At 39.3% G+C, this 18,333-nt stretch overlaps 1 protein-coding gene across 5 annotated transcripts in view; it reads right to left on the bottom strand.

Annotated features, from left to right (window-relative positions):
* Positions 1-18,333, bottom strand: part of LEF1 (lymphoid enhancer binding factor 1) — a 120,794-nt gene that overhangs the window by 21,310 nt on the left and 81,151 nt on the right. For 3 of the 5 annotated variants that reach the window (XM_047855224.1, XM_047855222.1, XM_047855225.1), the window contains exons 4-8: positions 15,319-15,451; positions 8,999-9,089; positions 7,329-7,412; positions 5,129-5,251; positions 3,925-4,087 (exon numbers count right to left, since the gene is read on the bottom strand). In XM_047855224.1, coding sequence (XP_047711180.1) covers positions 3,925-4,087; positions 5,129-5,251; positions 7,329-7,412; positions 8,999-9,089; positions 15,319-15,451 — 594 coding nt within the window. The remainder of the gene's footprint in view (positions 1-3,924; positions 4,088-5,128; positions 5,252-7,328; positions 7,413-8,998; positions 9,090-15,318; positions 15,452-18,333) is intronic. The other 2 variants (XM_047855226.1, XM_047855227.1) reach the window with 1 other exon arrangement.

The following is an 18,333-nucleotide window of genomic DNA, read 5'->3' as shown; positions in this document are numbered from 1 at the left end:
GCACGGAGGCACGGGAGAACAGACCTGACCCACACCACACACGCCCACGCTCTGGGTTAGCTCCCGCCTCCCCACTCCTGCTCACCCCCAGCTCTAGGGTGCTAGGAGATTCTTTCTCATTCATGGCTGCCCTGCCTATTGATTTTAATTTCCCTGTCATAGTTTTAAAAAGTAAGAGAAAAGAAAGGTGTGGCTAAACTGGGGAAAGAATGGAGGAGTGAGGGAGAGAGACAATGAGAGAGAAAGAGTTCTCCTGGAAGAGACTAGGTCCTCCTCAGTTTGGACCTGGCTCCTGCGATAAGGCTAGGCAGCGTTCCTCAAGGAACAAACACCTGCTGTTCCCATTTCTTAAAAGACCAGGAACCCAATCTCAAGAGCACTTCAAGCACCTTCTGCCACATCCCACCCACCTCCCACTCCAGCCTCCGGCACAGGCAGTGCCCAGGGGCAGGGCAGGGGATTCTGGCTCCTCTGGAACCAGTGCCTCTGTGCCTGGGCCTCTGCGTTGGATAGGCCAGACGGCTTATTTTTTAATTGCTTTAGAGGTGCCGAGTATCAAGTAGCTAAGAAGCATGACTCACAGCAGGACTTGGTCCAGCCTGAAGGCAAATCAGGTAGTATGTTTTTCTTTTAAAAAATGATGGGGGGGGGGGGAGTGGGACAGGCACTGGGGAGGTGGCAAGAAAAAAAAAAAACCTGAAAAAAGCTACGTGAGACACAGTTCTTTGCACTAGCAGAGTAAGCACAATTAGCAAAATCAAGCCAAAGAAGGAGGCATGTCTGGGGCAATAGTGTGAGTTTGAACCAGGCTTCTACCAACTGCTGGCTTTCCTAAGTCTGGAACACTGACCCAGTGCTAGAGACTTACACAGGAAGGGAAACCAAACTGGACACAGTGGAAAAGATCAGCCTTGACTGTTTGTTTGTTTGTTTTTGAGAAAAGACTAACCATCAATATCTACATAGTTCTGGTGCTAAATATGATTGGCAAAATGTTAACCAAAATGTTAACCAAAACGGAACAAACAGGGAGACAAAAAGGGGAAAAAAAAGTAAAAGCATGCTTTTTATAAATGTGTTTATTCATTTATGTGTGCTTTTAATGAGCACAAGTCAGAGTGCTCTTATACCAATGTAATATATATCAGTATAGTTTCACATAGTTTATGGCAGCTTTATAACTTGCTGAGAAAACCTGGAATAAGTTTTATAAAACTTCTCTCTCAAAATGCGTATGGAGGTTGGGTCTTCCACGAAATCAACCAGTTATTTTTCAGCTAAAACAGGACACAGGTTGACAAAACTGAGCAAAATGCAAGGAGAAAAAGCAGGCCACAAACTATATACTTGAATTTCCAATTGCTTTTAGTTCCCTGATATTTCTAATGCATAAAATCTACCCACATATAAAAGACCATTTACCAGAGTAAAATGGTGGGTAAAGCAATGATGTTAAGGCTTTATTAATGTAAACGAAAACAAAAAAATCTAGTACAAACTAGAAAGATAGTCTTTCTTTATAGGAATTTCTGCAACACAATGAGCTATAAAAATACTTTTCTATGTCTTGCTTACTGAAAATCTGAGTTAATCTTTTAAAAAACCAAATTTCATTCTCAAGATGTTGTTGGGAAAATACTCATTTAACTTGGAAAAAAAAGTTTATAGTTCCAACATAAAAAAAAATTCTGACAATAAATTTGCAATAAATGGACTTCCTTTAACACCCTGGAAGGTCTGAAAAGGCTTATTTTAAATTAAGATTTGTACTATTATTATTTATAACATGAAAAAGAAAACCTTAATTGAAATGACTGAACATTTCTTCTTTGAGATATGTTGATGATGAATAAGAATCAAAAGATAAAATGTTCTAGGATGGATTTAAGTTCCACTTTTAAGAATTCTAATTATCTCAGTGTAAAACACATGATTTTAAAGCCAGGAACTTTAAAGAAACAGCGAGGACTACCCTGCCAGAGGGAAGTGATGAGAGGACAGAAAACCTGATCTTAATCAGAGATCTCAGAGACCTATAAATAGAAACAGGTGTCCAAATCAAAGACAGAGAGAGACCCCAAATGAGAACCATCCTTTAGGACACACGCTCTGATCTGGGGATCGTTAAGGGAGCTGAGAAAGTAGCAATTGTTGGAAACGTGTATTAAAAATAGGAAGCAAACGTCTGTATAATATCCTTACTTGCTCTCTTGAGCAGGAAAATAATTCCCACTGGAGGGCCAGGGGACCTTTAACTCAAAAAAGAAAAAAAGCTGAGCGTTTTATTCAAACTGAAAGAAGCACATCAACTCTTCTTTCCCTCCGGTTTCTTCTTTTAAAGGGTCAGGGGAATGGTCATCAGCCTTTAAGCTTTTAAGGTGAGGTTCCTCAAAGATGATGGGAATCATTTATCTGCTATGCTCTGGCTTGGGAAATCACTGTAATTATTGTTATTAAGTGTTTAAGAATCCACAGGGAGGGACAGTATTATACACAGGGCACCAAGAGAGCTATAATCTGCCACCACACCCTACCCCCTGAAACCCGGGTGTCCTGCAGATTGGAAATAACTGCATTTTTATTCTATCCAACAGGAATCAATAATGCAAGTAAGCTGGCTTCCCTCCATCTGTTCAAATGGCCTGGAGACCTCCTGAATGTCTTACGTTACAAATGTTGAAGCTTATTAGGTTTGTATCAAACATGGTAAAAATCATCCACAACAACAGCTAAAACACCATCCTCTAAGTTTCACAAAGGTTGTCAGACCTTCTTTGCCTAAATGTTCATTTACAAATCATGAATTCCTTGAGAGGCTGCAAAAACCAAATACACGAGGTCGTGATTTAAGTAGCTATCACACATATATGAAGAGCATCAACAAATTAAAATGAAGCATTTCTAAAATTATAATTTTCCCACCATTCGTCAGATACCTAACGTTTTAAAGCCATTTCAACCCTGAGAAAAGCACCTGGAAAGATTTACTAGCCTATGGGCCCGGTGGATGGAGAAAGAAAGTGTCCGTGCTAGTTGTAGCCTACTTCCTGGTATACAGGTGATCAGAAAGATATCTTGGCATGGGTAAAAGAAGGAATGAAAAGAAAAGGGACAATCCAGAAATCATGCACATATACACTTTAAGAACCAGAGAGCAATTTTTCTAGAATAAAGATTTCTCTGGCCCATATAAATTCTTCCAGTTAAAAGCTTCTGAGTAGAACAGATCCACTTCTGTCTTGGAAGGAGTGGCCACTTGCATTTGCCAGGGTTCTTCCAGAAGCTTGGCTGGTACTACATGGCCTTTCTATAGCTCCCTATGTGGGCTAAGTGCTTTCTTGCTTCAGACGGTTGTTCACACACCTGTCACTGCACCTGGGGAGGGTCCGTCCATCTCTCCCCACTAATCACTTGGTTAACTTCTACTCCTCATTCAGGTCTCAGTTTGAATACTATTTTCTTAGAGGGGCCCTTCCCTAGCTCCCTGTTACTCTTTCTCATAGTCTTACTCTTTACGTTCACAGTATTTATCACAATTTTAATTAACCACTGGGTAATTATCTAATATCTGCATCCTGTCACAAACCTTTAAGCTTCATGAAGACAAAGACCATATCTATTTTATCCAGCAATTATTATCTAATGCCTACCAGAGTACCTGGTACATGAAAGACACCCAATAAATGATAACAGGGGGAATGGTTAACATTTACGGGAGGTTTTCTATGTGCTAGGTACAATCTAAGTTGTTTACAATGCACTCTATCATTTAATTCTCCTAAAGATTATTAGCCTATCATGTTCTCTCTGTTACTTCCCAAAGTGGCTGGTGATTATATAAATACATTCTATGACTACCTTTAAGGAAACAGTTCCAAGGTCACCATAAAAATTTACATATCCGCTCACCCCCAGACTACTTACCCTTCTGCCCAGAATCTGGTTGATAGCTGCACTTTCTTTTAGAGTACACTCAGCTACAACATTCGCTCTCATTTCTTTCATGTATAACATAAAAGCGTTCAGAGGCTTCTTAATGTGAGGTCTTTTTGGCTCCTGTTCCTTTCTCTGTTCATGCTGAGGCTTCCTAAAAGGTGGTTGGGATGGTGTGGGGGCAGGGGGTGGGGAGGGACAGCGGAAGGAAGAGATGGGAGGAGAGAAGCAGAGCACCTGTTCATGTCACCAGTCAAAGTCAGGCCAGGGATAACCCTCTAGAAGGGTTGTCAGAACAGCATTCACTTAGAAGAACAACTCATTGGGAGTAAGGATCCTTTGGTTTGAGAAAGTTTACCTATAGTTATGGAAGTGTTTGACACAAAATGTAAAAGGGTTTGTGAAGATGCTCCATCTAGGACCCTGAGGCTGAGCTCCTTGGTTATCTCAGGAAAAGCTGAACACATAGTATGGGTAGTTATTCCTCTTTCAGAATTGAGGTTCTTAACTTTTTTAGGTCAAGGGCCCCTTTGAGAAGCTAATGAAACTCTAGACTCACTCCCCCAAACAAATGCGTGTTGGCTTTGCCTACATGTGCAGGGGTTTTATGGACTATCCTATGCACCCTGCCACCCCAACCTCCCATCCTAGTCTACAAATCCTAGATTAAGAAACTCATTCACTAATCTCTTCAGGGAATTTAGTCTTGCTCTAACAGCCTGGGACAAACCCTGGCCCAACTGGGGGATCCTAGGCTTGGTTGTCCCTTTCCCTTGAATTCTGTGCTTTCGAAGCCTCAAGCAGGGTGAAGTGCGTGTCCAGAAGGAAATACGTGGAACTTTCCGGTCTACTTCCCTCTGGTACCATCAGGTGCTCCCCAACAATCAGAACCCAATTTAAAACCTGGTAGTAGCTTTAGCAGCTCAAGATTATTCAATGCCCACACTCTGAAGATTACTCTGTTTTGGTGAGATTCCCTTGATCTTCTGGGGTCTGTGCTCCTTTCCAATCTTACAATCAGCACAGTGAGAATCAAGCTGCCTAAACTCCTCAGGGGCAGAACTTTCAAGGCAGAGCTACACTGATTCTCATACTAAAAGAGAGGGGGTGATATTCAACGGTAGCAGGAAGAAATTGTGCTTAAATCCTCACGGTGTCTTAAGGCATTCATAGGTGAAATCAGATGTGTACTCACACGTGCATTAGGTCACTGTCAGTGTGGGGATGTTCCTGTTTGACCTGAGGCGTTACGATAGCTGGATGAGGGATGCCAGTTGTGTGGGGACCAGGAGGACCAGGAATCATATGATGGGAAAACCTAAAAGAAGGAAAGGAAAGAAAGCATATGTACTAGTGGCTGTTGTAGCAAAAGGAGGCAGAACCCTGAAACATTCTACTAACTGCTAATGACTGAGAGTGAAAACACATTTTTATACACAGGAGTATTAACTACGAATTAGAGTGGGCCAATAATTAATTTCTTTCTGTATTCAGGTGGAAAATATTTATACTTATTCCTCACATAACAGGGTTTTTTTTTGTTGTTGTTGTTTTGTTTTTTCAAACTAATAGAATCTGACATTTTTCCTGGGAGGGCTCTAGGTCCTAGAATTTAAAAAAAAAAAAAAGAGTGACTTTTCTTGCAAAGCAGTTTTTAAAGAAGGATTCCAGTTTAGTGTAATTGCTGGAAATATAACACTTTATTAGGATTTAGCTTTTTAAATTATTTTTAGATAACAGCTAAAGACACCACATTAAAATATCTCTGCGTACATTCCTAAGCAAACCACCACATTAAATAAATCTTCTTATATTGTTGGCTTCTTTATTGATAGTAGGAGACAATGAGAAAACAAGGGACTGGAAGGGTTTTTGTTTTTTTAAAGCCCCCAATTTAATAAAGTTGCCATCAACATCATTGAAAACCATCTTTTACACAGAAAGTAATGTTTGAGAGATCTAGCCTTATGGAAAATTGATAATAAAATTAAGGGGGAGGATACAGTTCTGCACCAGGTAAAAACTACACATGCTAAAGGCTTTTCTCCCTAGTATGCTAAAGAGCATAAAAAAAAAAATTTTTTTTTTTTTAAATATCCACCACCACGCAAGCCAAAGGAGGGTAACTGCCATGCAAGAAAAATAAAAGAGAATACTTTCAATAAACGCTTTGGATAAATTTGAACGTCCTGTCGAAACTTTTGCTTTTCAAACTGCTTTAAAGTAAACATTTAATTCAACAAGAACAATGTTCTCAGAACTTTTATCACATCCAGCACAATTAATTCCTTCATCTGGGAGGGAAAGAAGGCACTCCACTTGGATCAGAAACAAATTTTTAAAAATTAAGGAGGCATGGGAAAAATACAAATATTTGATTAAATAATGATGCTCTGCTACTTGGATCGTTTGCAAAGATACATGATGCTGGTTATTTGCATGGGAGAAAATCCTGTCATCACAGAGTTGTTACGATGTTAAAAGGGGTAAAAATATATTTGGGGGAATGGTATTAACTTCATGCCCTCCCAACAAGCTAGATTTCCAAGTTGCTGAGCAAATAATGATTTTTTTAAAAAGCTGAAATCCACCCCAGAACTTGTGAAGTTCATACCTATGTAAGTAAAGATTCACGACCAGTTAGCAGCCCAACAGTTTGACTTCCAGCCCAGTATGGCTAGCTCCCCTGGACAAGCCACAGTGAACACACAGATGGTGCACAACAAGTGTGTGTGTACATCAAGCACAGGGCACAGACGCCATCCTCTCCAGAAGCAGAAGCATTACACAGAGCAGTGTGGCATGGCAGATCTCACAGAGCTTCGCTTGAACTAACATGTCCACACAGGGCCTGATTCACACACTAGGACACACACCCCGGATGGCCTGACAGCTCATAAGCGCCATTCATTCTCTTCTAACAGCCTTGGTCCAGGAAGGCTCTAGACTACCTGGGCATTTTCAAACACTGTCGCATTAAGCTGCTACAACTTTCCTCCAAGAAAGCAAATTACAGAACTCAGACCAAACCAGTCTTTATCCTTCCCCCTTCCCCCACTCCCGGAATATTTTGAATCAAACAAGCTCTTCTTATAATGTCTGCTTTCAGGACATTTCACATCCCACAGTCAGGAGGCAGTGAATTCTTTGGGACACACAGTGTGGTGTGGCCGAGTCCGTCTCCCTGAGGGGTGTGGCTGTGCTGGTGGGGTGCAGCGATTGGCTCCTACCCAGGAGTCTCTGCGACATCTAGTGTGGGAGCCAGGCACACTGCACAGACAGACACGTGGCTGAGGTATGCACCCTCCTAGCCAACCGAGAGGCAAGCAGAGGCGCACACAATGCAAGCGCAGGAAGAGCAACTTGTCCTGGGCCCAGTTTCCGCCTCCACCTACCTGGACATGGAAGTGTCGACTGACAGTGAGGATGGGTAGGGTTGCCTGAATCCTCCCGTGATGGGATATACAGGCTGACCTTGCCTGAGGTCACAGAAGAAAGGAACCCATCAATGACAAAACACGAGTTACCAACCAGCAATAAGAGTTTGACGAGGGGAGAAGAGGGAGGGCTTCAAAAGAACTGTGTTGGGGTATTACAGACCACGGCATTTCTTCAGTTATCCAATGGCTTCCCTTCTTAACCTCCACCTGATCAAAGCATCATTTACCTTGAAGAGCTCCCACCCTCAACTTTAAAAACAAACCAGCCCATGAATTACCCTTCACCCCTTTCTCTCTCCCAGCCCCACTGATGCTCTGAACAAAACGGGCATGTAACAAATGTTTACGGAGTGTAACGGAACTGTGAGAATGGGGAGTACTCCTTTCAGAGTTTTGAGAACTTCAGGGAAGGAACGAGGGAAGGGAATGAAATTGATATAAAAATGAATAAACATTTTAAAAGCATTACACTCCCCCTACACTTTCGTATACGCATGCTACAGTCAAGAAATAAAAGATCAATTAATTGGAATTATTCCCTCTCCACTGTGAGAATTCCATCTCTCTTGTTTTTTCCCACATCTCACATTTCTCATTTACACCATCTGTATTTCCAGCTACCACTCAGCACAGGATTATTGCCACTAAGTAGTAAGTTCAGACAGAATAGTTGATGTAGGTTTGAAGGTGTATGCATAATCAGTTAAACAGTTACTGACTGAGAGATTTAGTGCTAAATAGAGACAGACAGACAGACAGCTGGAATTTCCATGGCAGGATGACACCTTCTTGCTGAAGAAGAGAACATAAGGGTGTCAAGGTAGGGAGACTGGGGCAAGGATAGGGGGCCTTGGGGATAGAGGACCAGATCAAGAAAGGAGAGGGTCCATTTCCTAAAGCCGGCACAGTGTTTCTGTGGAGAGAGCAGTGGGGAGAGGATAAATGAAGAAAGGGTGGGGGGAAGCTGTGTGCTAATAGTAAGATGATAAAAATAGGCTACACTAAGCCTTTCTTCCAAAAATATATTTCCTCTCCTTTACCTTTATAATTTAAAAATTATTGAAAACAGCAGTAAGAATTTTTTTAGACATAAACAAGAAAACAGAAAGTGTTTGCATTCTGAAAAAAGAAAGTCCAAACATCAGTTTTTCACTTGTCTGAACTCAAACTGGTGCTTACTTTATTAACATTCAAACAATGCTTTTGTAGTTTTGAATTTCTAGTTATTTGTCATTTACTTCACCTGCTCATTTTATAAGCAATGTGTCTAAGTTTGTTTCAAAAATAAGTTGTTCATAAAAAACTAGACAAGAAAAACCACACTGAGCACTCTGTACAGGCATAGCAAGTGCCCAAAGCCACAAATTGAATCCATAAACCTATAAGCTTCAAAGCAAATGCTACATAGTCATTTTCTACACATATTAGCAAAGGCATTCAATCCATTTCAAAGTCTGTATGTTTTTCAATCTTTCAAATTGAAATGAAATAAAGTTCGCACCTTGCTTGTTGATGTGAAATTTCTTCAACTCTGCAAGTGTTATCATTCATAAAGCTAATTTCCATGAATGGAAAGAAAAACATGTGTTCAAATGCCTGACTGAAGGTTGCAGGAAGGATCTTACCAGCCAAGAGGTGGGGTAATCTGTCCAACACCACCTGGAGACAGAGGATAAAAGGTAGGGATCTCGGGAGCTGGAGGATGTCTGGACATGCCTGTTCAAAAGAACAATGAAGGAGTAGAGTTTTCAGATTCACAGAACATTTGACTATAAGGATAACAGAAAAGCAATAAAGTACTTTATGCCATTAATACTTAAGGTCTAGCACCAAACAATGTTTACCGGATGCATTTAATTGAAGTCTGTCTGTTAGCTTTTCTCAAGATTTCAAAATGTGAGAAATCACATCTTAAGATAGGACATCCTGAGGAACTCTTGAAAGAGTAAGTATGCTCTGTGTGGCCATAATGAGATTTTCAAATTTTTTAGTTTGCCCTCATTATTTCACTTTGGTTAGGAAAATGGTAGACAATTGTTTTTGTGTAGAATGGAAAATGACAGCCTTCCTAAGTAGATGGCCTGCCATGACGCTCAAGGATTAGGTAAATTGCCACTTTCATATTTCCATTGGCTCCCTTACGGACACATAGATTTGGGAAATGTGATACCTCGGAGGATCAAAGATTAATTAGGAATCATCTTCAGCCCCATAATGGTCACACTTGATATGATTCATTTGGTCTCTGCCACTTCAGCTCCAACTAAGCTCTTCATCAAGTTGAGTCCTCTGGGCTCCAAGGTCAAGCTGTTCTGGATTAGTTGTATTCCACAGAAAATCAGAATGCCACCAAATTGTTTCTTGAGCTCACAGTCCCTGGGGTACACTGCCCTATAACTGTAAAAACCACCTAAAGATTATACCTAATCCCAGTCCCAAATGACATCTCTTTGTTTATATTCTACCTTGGGTGTAGAAAAGAAGGGATACATGCATAAAAATGCAAAACATAAAAACCTAAGATTCGGTGCATTTTGGGGAAAGTGATTCTGATTAGGAAAAAAGCCACAAAAGTTTCTTTATATAGTTCATCTGGCCTAAAAAGCCCACTTCCATATATAAGCACACGTTTCCACATTTAACACCCAGATATGCATTCAACGGTTATGTTCAGACCAACATGTGAAATTAGGTGAGCACATGAAAGATGCTCTTTAATTATTCTGTTTTTACTGTTTAAAATGCCTATGAGTTTCATTTGGGTCTTAAAAGATATTTAAGGTCTTGAACATATGGGAATGACTTAAGTGTTGCCTTCAAAGTGGATGTTAATTTGACTCTGAAGTTAGGATAAACTATTTCTCAACTCTCATAGGAAGCAAGTAGGAAGAAGGTTTTTAATCCCTCAACAGCTTACATGAGATTATCTCATTTTTGCTGTTTTTAAAAGATTGTCTCAAATCCCTCCCCTTTTTGGCTAGAAATACCACTGCTTATGGGTCACAGTGAACCCCAAATTTCATACTCTGGGATTTTTTTTTTTCTTGGGCCTGAGGAAGTTCAGGCAGTGGGGTGAATCTAAGGGAGCCTACAGTGATGATTCGTGACATGGGATTCACTGGGGAGTTTCTCCAACATGCTGCCCCCCACCCCCGAGATCCAGAAACCTCCCCAGATATTAGGGTCTGCAGCGGGACTGCTCAGTTTAAAAAGAAAAATCAGACTAACTCACAAGAGCTCTGGAACCTTCGTGGAAATTTGAGCTTGAAAATCATGACTAGAGGTTACAGACTATCAGAATTGTCCACTTTAATCCTTTGTTTTGCAAATGGGGAAACCAAGGTGTGGGATGATTAAGTGACTGTTTAGGCATCCGGTTAAGGTACCTACAAAATATGTATTGTCCTGGACTTTTACCCCTGGGACACAGCCATGCGTAACTTGCTGATGTCATCACACATCTAAGAAGACAAGCCTAAGCCCTGCTCTCCGCTCTCGTCCACGTTCCAGGCACACTTAGAATGCTGCATCAGTGATTCTGTAGTAGCAGGAGTGATGCAAACGAACACAATACAAACTAGGTTGATTTGGTTTTACTGCTCCAAGGAGAAAGGGGGAAACCACCATTTACTTATTAGCACTTGCTACATGCTAGTTCCTATTCTGGGTATTTAGTTTGTTTCCACTCATACTTCAAATACCCCTCCTTCTAATGTCTATAGCTCTGAGATATCTTTCTTCCTTGTTTGAATCTATAATGTTTTATTTGTACTTGTAACAGGGTACTTAAGATGGTCTTCATTTTGTTTTATAGTTAGTTTGTGCCAAGGATTTTTCCGTGTGAGCTTATATACTGCTTGGAAAAAAGAGACCATGTTTTACCAATCTATGTTCCAAACTATGGTGGTCTCCAGAGGAGGTTCTCAATAAATACTTTTGAATGACTGAACAAATGAACTAGTAGTGTTTAAACAGACCCATTCTTCATTCGTCAATATTACCAACAATTTTGCCAACCATTATACCAACAAGCACATGGTGTGGCTTAGGCCATTACATGAACAGAAAATGGATGTGTGTTTTCTACACAGCCTATTGTCATGTTAAGATCCTAGAAGTGGATCTCCACCAACTGCTATGCTACTGAAGACACATTTCACATCATTCATTTAACTAATATTTACTAAATACTATGTGAAGGAGAGGCTATACACAGCATAGCCTTAATGATTTTCTTTTTAATGTTTATTTTTGAGAGAGAGACAGAGAGAGAGAGAGAGATACAGAGTGTGAGCAGGGGAGGGGCAGAGGGAGAGGGAGACACAGAATCTGAAGCAGTCTCCAGGTTCTGAGCCATCAGAGAAGAACCCAACTCTGGCCTTGGACCCAGACACTACCAGATCATGAACTGAGCCAAAGTCAACTACTTAACAGAGTGAGCCACCCAGGCGCCCTTAGCCTTAAGGATTTTTAAGCTTTTATAAGTAACTCTGACAATTACAGATGAAATGATTCTGGAATCAAACTCATATGGATCTATTAATTCCTTTTTTTTTTTTTTAAGTTTATTTCTTTTGAGCGAGAGAGAGAAAGCACAAGTAGTGGAGGGGCAGTGGGAGAGTGAGAGAGAGAATCCCAGGCAGGCTCCATGCTGTTAGTGTGGAGCTCAATGCAGGGCTTGAGCCCATGAACCATGAGATCATGACCGGAGCCAAAGTCAGATGCTTAACTGACTGAGCCACCCAGGTGCCTCTGGATCATCAATTATGCCACTCACTAGCTACTTATCTTTGAGGAAGCTATTTGTTATTGTTCTTTAAAATCAGTATAGAGGCGCCTGGGTAGCTCAGTTGGTTGGGCATCTGACTCTTGATTTCAGGTCAGGTCATCATGAGCTCATGGTTTGTACGATCAGGCCCCAAATTGGGCTCTGGGCTTATAGCGTGGAGGCTGCTTGGGATCCTTTCTCCCCCTCTCCGCCCTGCCGTGGCTCATGCACGCACGTTCTCTCTCTCTCAAAAGAAATAAACTTAAAAAAAAAATAAAATCAGTATAAAAATGGAATAGGGGTTGTTGTGAGGAATAAATGCATGAATATATGTAAAACAGAAAAATGCTTGGTACACAGTGTTAAGTGCTATGTGAGTGTGGTTACTTATAAGGATACAATGGGTAATACAAAGACAGATATGTAAAGCCAACATTTCCTAAAAGCTCTTTCTTTCCAACATTTTCGTAAGACATAATGAGAAGAAAATGACTGGTATCAGCTTCCTTTCCCTTTCCCACACCTACAACCTATACCCACACACATACCCCACACCAACACGGTGAGAAAAAGGTAAAACTGAATGTGTTTCCTACTGTGAAACGAACCTAAAGTTATTTTCCTACAAATGAGAATGAGTTCTGCTACAGTATATGTTTATTGGATAGTTCTATCTATGGTTAAAGCATGGACATAATACTTTTTTATTTATTATTATTATTTTTTAAGTAAAACTAACCAGCCTCCCAACAGTTTTGAAATTAGCAACTCTGGCCTCAGTACCACCATGTTCTAACTAATTTAGCTACATGATATAACTAAAAAGATTGGCAGTAGAAGACAAAGAGAATAAAAGCAAGAGACCTAGTGAGCTTTTTACTTATTTTTTGGTGATGAATGTGACCAAGTGGAATGATACAAACCCCAAATCACGTAAATTAGTTCTTTTTAAACCAAAGTTACATATCCCCAGAAAGAAATGGTGACAAGGTATATAAACTCTTTGCTCACAAAAAAGTAGCAAACAAACAAACAAAAAAACTTTATATTAAGAAAAAAAAACAAACACTGTGTGCAGAGTAGAATGCAAAAATCACAAATTTGGGGACAAAATAAGAACTTCAGAGAAAATGCAATTTTCTGATCATGCCCACTTGTTCTTTATCTAGTTCTGGAGAGTTTGTTTAAAAAAATTTTTTTAAAGCAATGATATAAATTACAATTAGTAAGACAAAACAAGGTAGGGCAGTAGAAGAGATGGAAACAAAATACAAATGTAACTGGTAGCCAGTCATAAATTTGTCTTTTTAAAAAATAGAACTGTCCTAGGATTCTTGGAAGAAAAAGCTTCTGAACCATAATGTGTTATTTTTTTTAAATAAGTGTGTTTCAAAGTGATTAGAATAGGGCCTAGGACATAGGAAGCACCATGTAATTGTTAAATAAATAGTTAAAAACCAAATAAATCATACTACTGGATTCTTTGAGCCAATAGCTTGTTTGAGGCTTTTATATCTATCTTTAACTGTCATTTATAGCTTCATGGATCCCAGATATGCATCTCTAGCACAGATATCACTCTGAGATGGTGACCTATAAATTACCTACCCTCTCTCTCCCTCCAGATGTCTATAAGGCATCTGAAATCACCACCATGACCAAGGTCACACTCTTGATCTTCCCTCTCAAACTCCACCTTCTTCCTAAAATACCCATCTCACCATACATCCTCAGACCTGTCTTGATGTTTCTTATTCCTTGGAGGTCCTTGATAAAAGGAAGTAGAGGAAGGACTGGAAATGAGGAATAAAACCAAGGCAAACCCGGAAACATCCGCATAGGTGATTCTTACATTTCCTAGGTAAAGGGTACAAAGCTCCACTCAAGCCAAAGTCTGACAGTGACTAAGTCCTCAAATAAGCAGTTTTAACAATGGATGGGAATTAAGGCATTGAGGATGTAACCTACGAGAGTTCACAGTAGTGGAAAAAACACCCAGCCTCTGAACTCCACTCTTTTTCTACACTTACTAACTTTTCTTGTCCACTATAGTTCAAAGATAAGGCTGGAAAAAAGGGTGAAATGCCGGTGATGGCAGATTTTACATCTTTACATTCTCTGTTTTCACACAGTTTTATAGGATCTTTTATTTTGAATTTCTAAAGATCCTGTTGAGGTCCAAGTGTGTATGTACATGGAAAGAGGAAAGGCAAACAAATTCATCTTCAACATATGCTCTAAGCAGAATGGACCAGAAGGCCTGCAGAACCTGAGCTCTAAGTCCTACAACCAACTCATACCCACACCTACCAGGTTAGAAACTGGGAATTCTGAGAGTGCCTGGGTGGCTCAGCTGGTTGAATGTCTGACTTTGGCTCAGGTCATGATCTTGCGGCTCATGAGTTCGAGCCCCACATTGGGCTCTGTGCTGACAGCTCAGAGCCTGGAGCCTGCTTCAGATTTTGTGTCTCCCTCTCTCTTTGCCCTTCCTCCACTCGTGCTCAGTCTCTCTCTCAAAAATAAACAAATATAAAAAATAAAAAAAAAAAACTGGGAATTTTGATTTTTCAAACTTCTTATGCTATGTGTTCTTCTATAAACAATATAGAAGCAGAACTGGGTAATAATGTAGAGAAGCAAAACAGGACTCATGTTACTTTGAGTTTAACAGAGATGGTTTTATACTTTAATTATTATTAATATCTAATTGGTGCTGGTAAATAACAAAAAGAGGATAAAACATAATAAGGACTAAAACCAAAAGAAATCACAAAAGGATGAAAAAGAGAACATTCAAAGTAAAAATCTCCTATGCTGTCTGTTTTCTAACATTTTTCTAACACTACCATCAACACCTACAACTGCAATAAATGAATACTGTAGGGGGCACCAAGCACTGAATTTTTAGTATATCTGTACAATATATTGGTTTATATGGTGGATTCTAGATTTTCAAAGCTGTGACTTTGAAAATAACCCTTTTATGTTTTTCTTCTTCTGTTTTTTAATCCTGAAAAATAAAAGTAGTAACAACAAATCTTTTAAAAAACTCCTACCAAACAAATGTATTTTGATCCACCCAGTGACATACAGCAAAGGCACCTGTACAGGTACTTGGTCTGATGAGATGTGGCTCCTCACTTATCGAGAAAGGCCCAGGAAGGCAGGGGCTCTCACCTTGTTTGGAGTTGACATCTGAAGGGAGGTGTGAGGGGTGTGATCCTGGAGAAAAGTGCTCGTCGCTGTACGTGATAAGGGGGGTGAGAGGATGGACCGCGTGTGATGGCTGCACCACAGGCACCTTATTTGACTGCAAAGTAACCACAAGGTCAACAGTTAATAGGAACACCTCTCCCAAAGAAACAGTCACAAAATAGCAGTAACTGGGCATTAGCACAACCCAAGAATCATCTCTAGACCTGAAAAATTGAACTCATCTGCTGTATTCATTATACCTTCAGAATTTTTCCATGTTAAATACTCAAGTATATGGGTATCATATACTATCAGTTATTCAATCAGCACCTATGAGACTTAGGTTGATTATTATTTCATATTACATAAATTTCTGTGCATACATATTTATGACCTTCTGGATTATCTCCTCAGGTTATGTTCAACTGTTCAACCCGGAGTTACTGGAGCAAAAGTCACAAACGTTTTATAAACTCTTTTTTATTCATTACATATGTCTGCAATAAAAAGGCACTCAAAAAACTGTTCAATAAACAAATAAATGAATATTACCAATTTGAAGGTCAAATTTTTAAACAACCCAATCAATATAAATTTTCTGTACTGATATCCCCTTAGTGTATATAATTTGTAAGTCTATAGTTTGTACATCTTACAGAACCACATTACAACATTTTTTTTCATGTCTTATAGCTTTGTCAATCAAATATGACCATCCATTCATTAAGCTTTAGCACTACTCGGTTCATCTTCAGGTTCCCTAGTTTCTACAAGTTTTGACTGATAAAAGGGAATTTCTAATCTTGAGTTTAACTGCATAACGGGAAATGTGGCCTGAAAGAACACTTTAAATTGTTAACATTTTATATGTCTTATATTAGCTTAAAAATAAATTTTATTATTGAATTTGGAAGTCTAAAATTACATAACAATAATATTTTTAAATATTCAGGTTATTTTTTGGGCTGTATCAATTTGAAATCTGGGATCTCTTTATTTGTTTTAAGTTTAATCCCCCCACCACCAAAGGAAGTGCTTACTAAGCAAGTAATGTAAACAAGACTCAGGCAGCTTAACCTGATTAGGGAGATTGTTTTTGATAAACTCTACACTGCCTCCCCCTGCCCTTGAAAAAAGAAAGTAAACTCGATGCAATTATATACATGCAAAATATGTTTCTGGTTTTAAACTTATCCATTAATTACAGCAGTCCCAGGAAGATCTCAATTTTTACAAACACTACAGTACTAAGTAACTTGTGATTTAAGAGAAATAAAATACAATGAATTTTGAATATTCACTAAGTAATTAGTTCAGACAGGTCTTTACCAGTTTGCATCAGTGAGATTTTTACTGTGCTATAAAGTAAAATACATGTGAAATCTGTTTCCCCAGAAGCAAATATCTATATTTAAAAATATATATATTGAGGAACTACCTGACAACTGCACAGTATAAACTGCTTACAATGTGGGTCCATGTTGAATGGTTGAGAGCCCTACAACACACTTGCTGACATACACACTAATTTTAAATTTGGTGTTTTTGTTTGTTTTACAAATTAGATATAAAAAGTATGTGGCTCCAACGGGAAGGACTACCCTCAGGAAAATTAGGAACAATTATCCTAGTAACACTTAATTCTCTTTACAGCTAGTAATACTAATTTTCTATACCCTATCATTACAACCTCCACCCAAAAAAACTTATTAAAAAAAAAGGGGGGGGGGAAATCACCCTTTTTTAGACAATGACATAATTTCCATACTAGATTTTCCCTGTATGATCAGCTCGTGTCTAATGGCAGAACTTGCACAGCTCATATAGCCCTGGGCATTTATTAAATAGAGCACCATTATCAAAGCCCCATGCCTTTTCTCTATATACCTCAGCACAGACATCTATGCATATAAATGTGTGAAAGGTTAAAAAAATGCTTCAATGCTTTTCAAGTGTTAATGATGCAGTTTGCCAAATACACAGAATGAGCTTCTTAAATACAAGGAATTTAGAATGCTACAGGAGGTGGGGTGGGGGTGGGGATAGAAGGATATCATTACAAACACTTTTTAAAATGGAAACAAAAATCTCTACACTCAAATGCTAAAATGAATACATTTCAACTCCACTAAACTGCTTTGAGTCTCATTTCAAAAGTCTCATAAGAAGCATAATTGCCAAGCAATCTACAAAGGTATTTTCTTGGAGTGCTTATAAAGAGTAAGCATTGCAGAAATCTTCTGGAAATATATATATTTTGCATGCCTTCCTTATTTCCAGAGCACCACCTTAAGGAACCTGCATTAGCAGGCAGCATCTTCTTAATGTCTGACCTATCCCTCCAGTCATATAGCTCAGAATCTGGTGCCATGAATTTTTGCTAAATTATGCTATCCTTGCTCTCCTCTTAATTTTACGGTTTTCAACACAGATTTGCTTTCCTGTGGGAAGAAGATAAGAAGCTGAGGATTTTAATTTAAGCTCTGGCCTTGTCTTATATTTTGCAAGATGGATAGTGAAAGCAGTACTAGTAGGTGTGTTAAAGCCAACAAGGATTATGTCCATTTTTGTGGCCAAATAATAAAAGCAATATGAAATCTCAATAATATGTGTGAGCACAATTCTGAGGTTTGTATTTTGCCTCCTGCTGACCACCTCCACTATGTATATAAATGGATCCAACCCCTATGCTAGACATCACCAGCTTGATCACGTGTCCACAGCCCTAAACTGTGGGCTTCCTCTGATAGGAGGAGTTCTTGTTCTCTGATACTATATGTACACACAAGGCAAGAACCCAGGCAGTGGTACTCTGTGTAAGTTTGAAGACAGACAATATAATCATTCTTAATTCTAGTCCTCTAATCTCCAAATACCAGTGTGGTGTATGTTGTGGTGGGGAATAGGGGAGGAACAACCATTTGACTAGCTAGTCAAAAGGACAATTTTATGTAACTATATTATAATGCGCGGTTATACCTGTATATGAGGGCATAC

This window comes from Prionailurus viverrinus, chromosome B1 (assembly GCF_022837055.1).
Source record: "Prionailurus viverrinus isolate Anna chromosome B1, UM_Priviv_1.0, whole genome shotgun sequence".
Taxonomy (NCBI): Eukaryota; Metazoa; Chordata; class Mammalia; order Carnivora; family Felidae; genus Prionailurus; species Prionailurus viverrinus.
The sequence above is the reverse complement of the archived record's forward strand: the minus strand, read 5'-3'. Positions and strand labels throughout refer to the sequence as shown.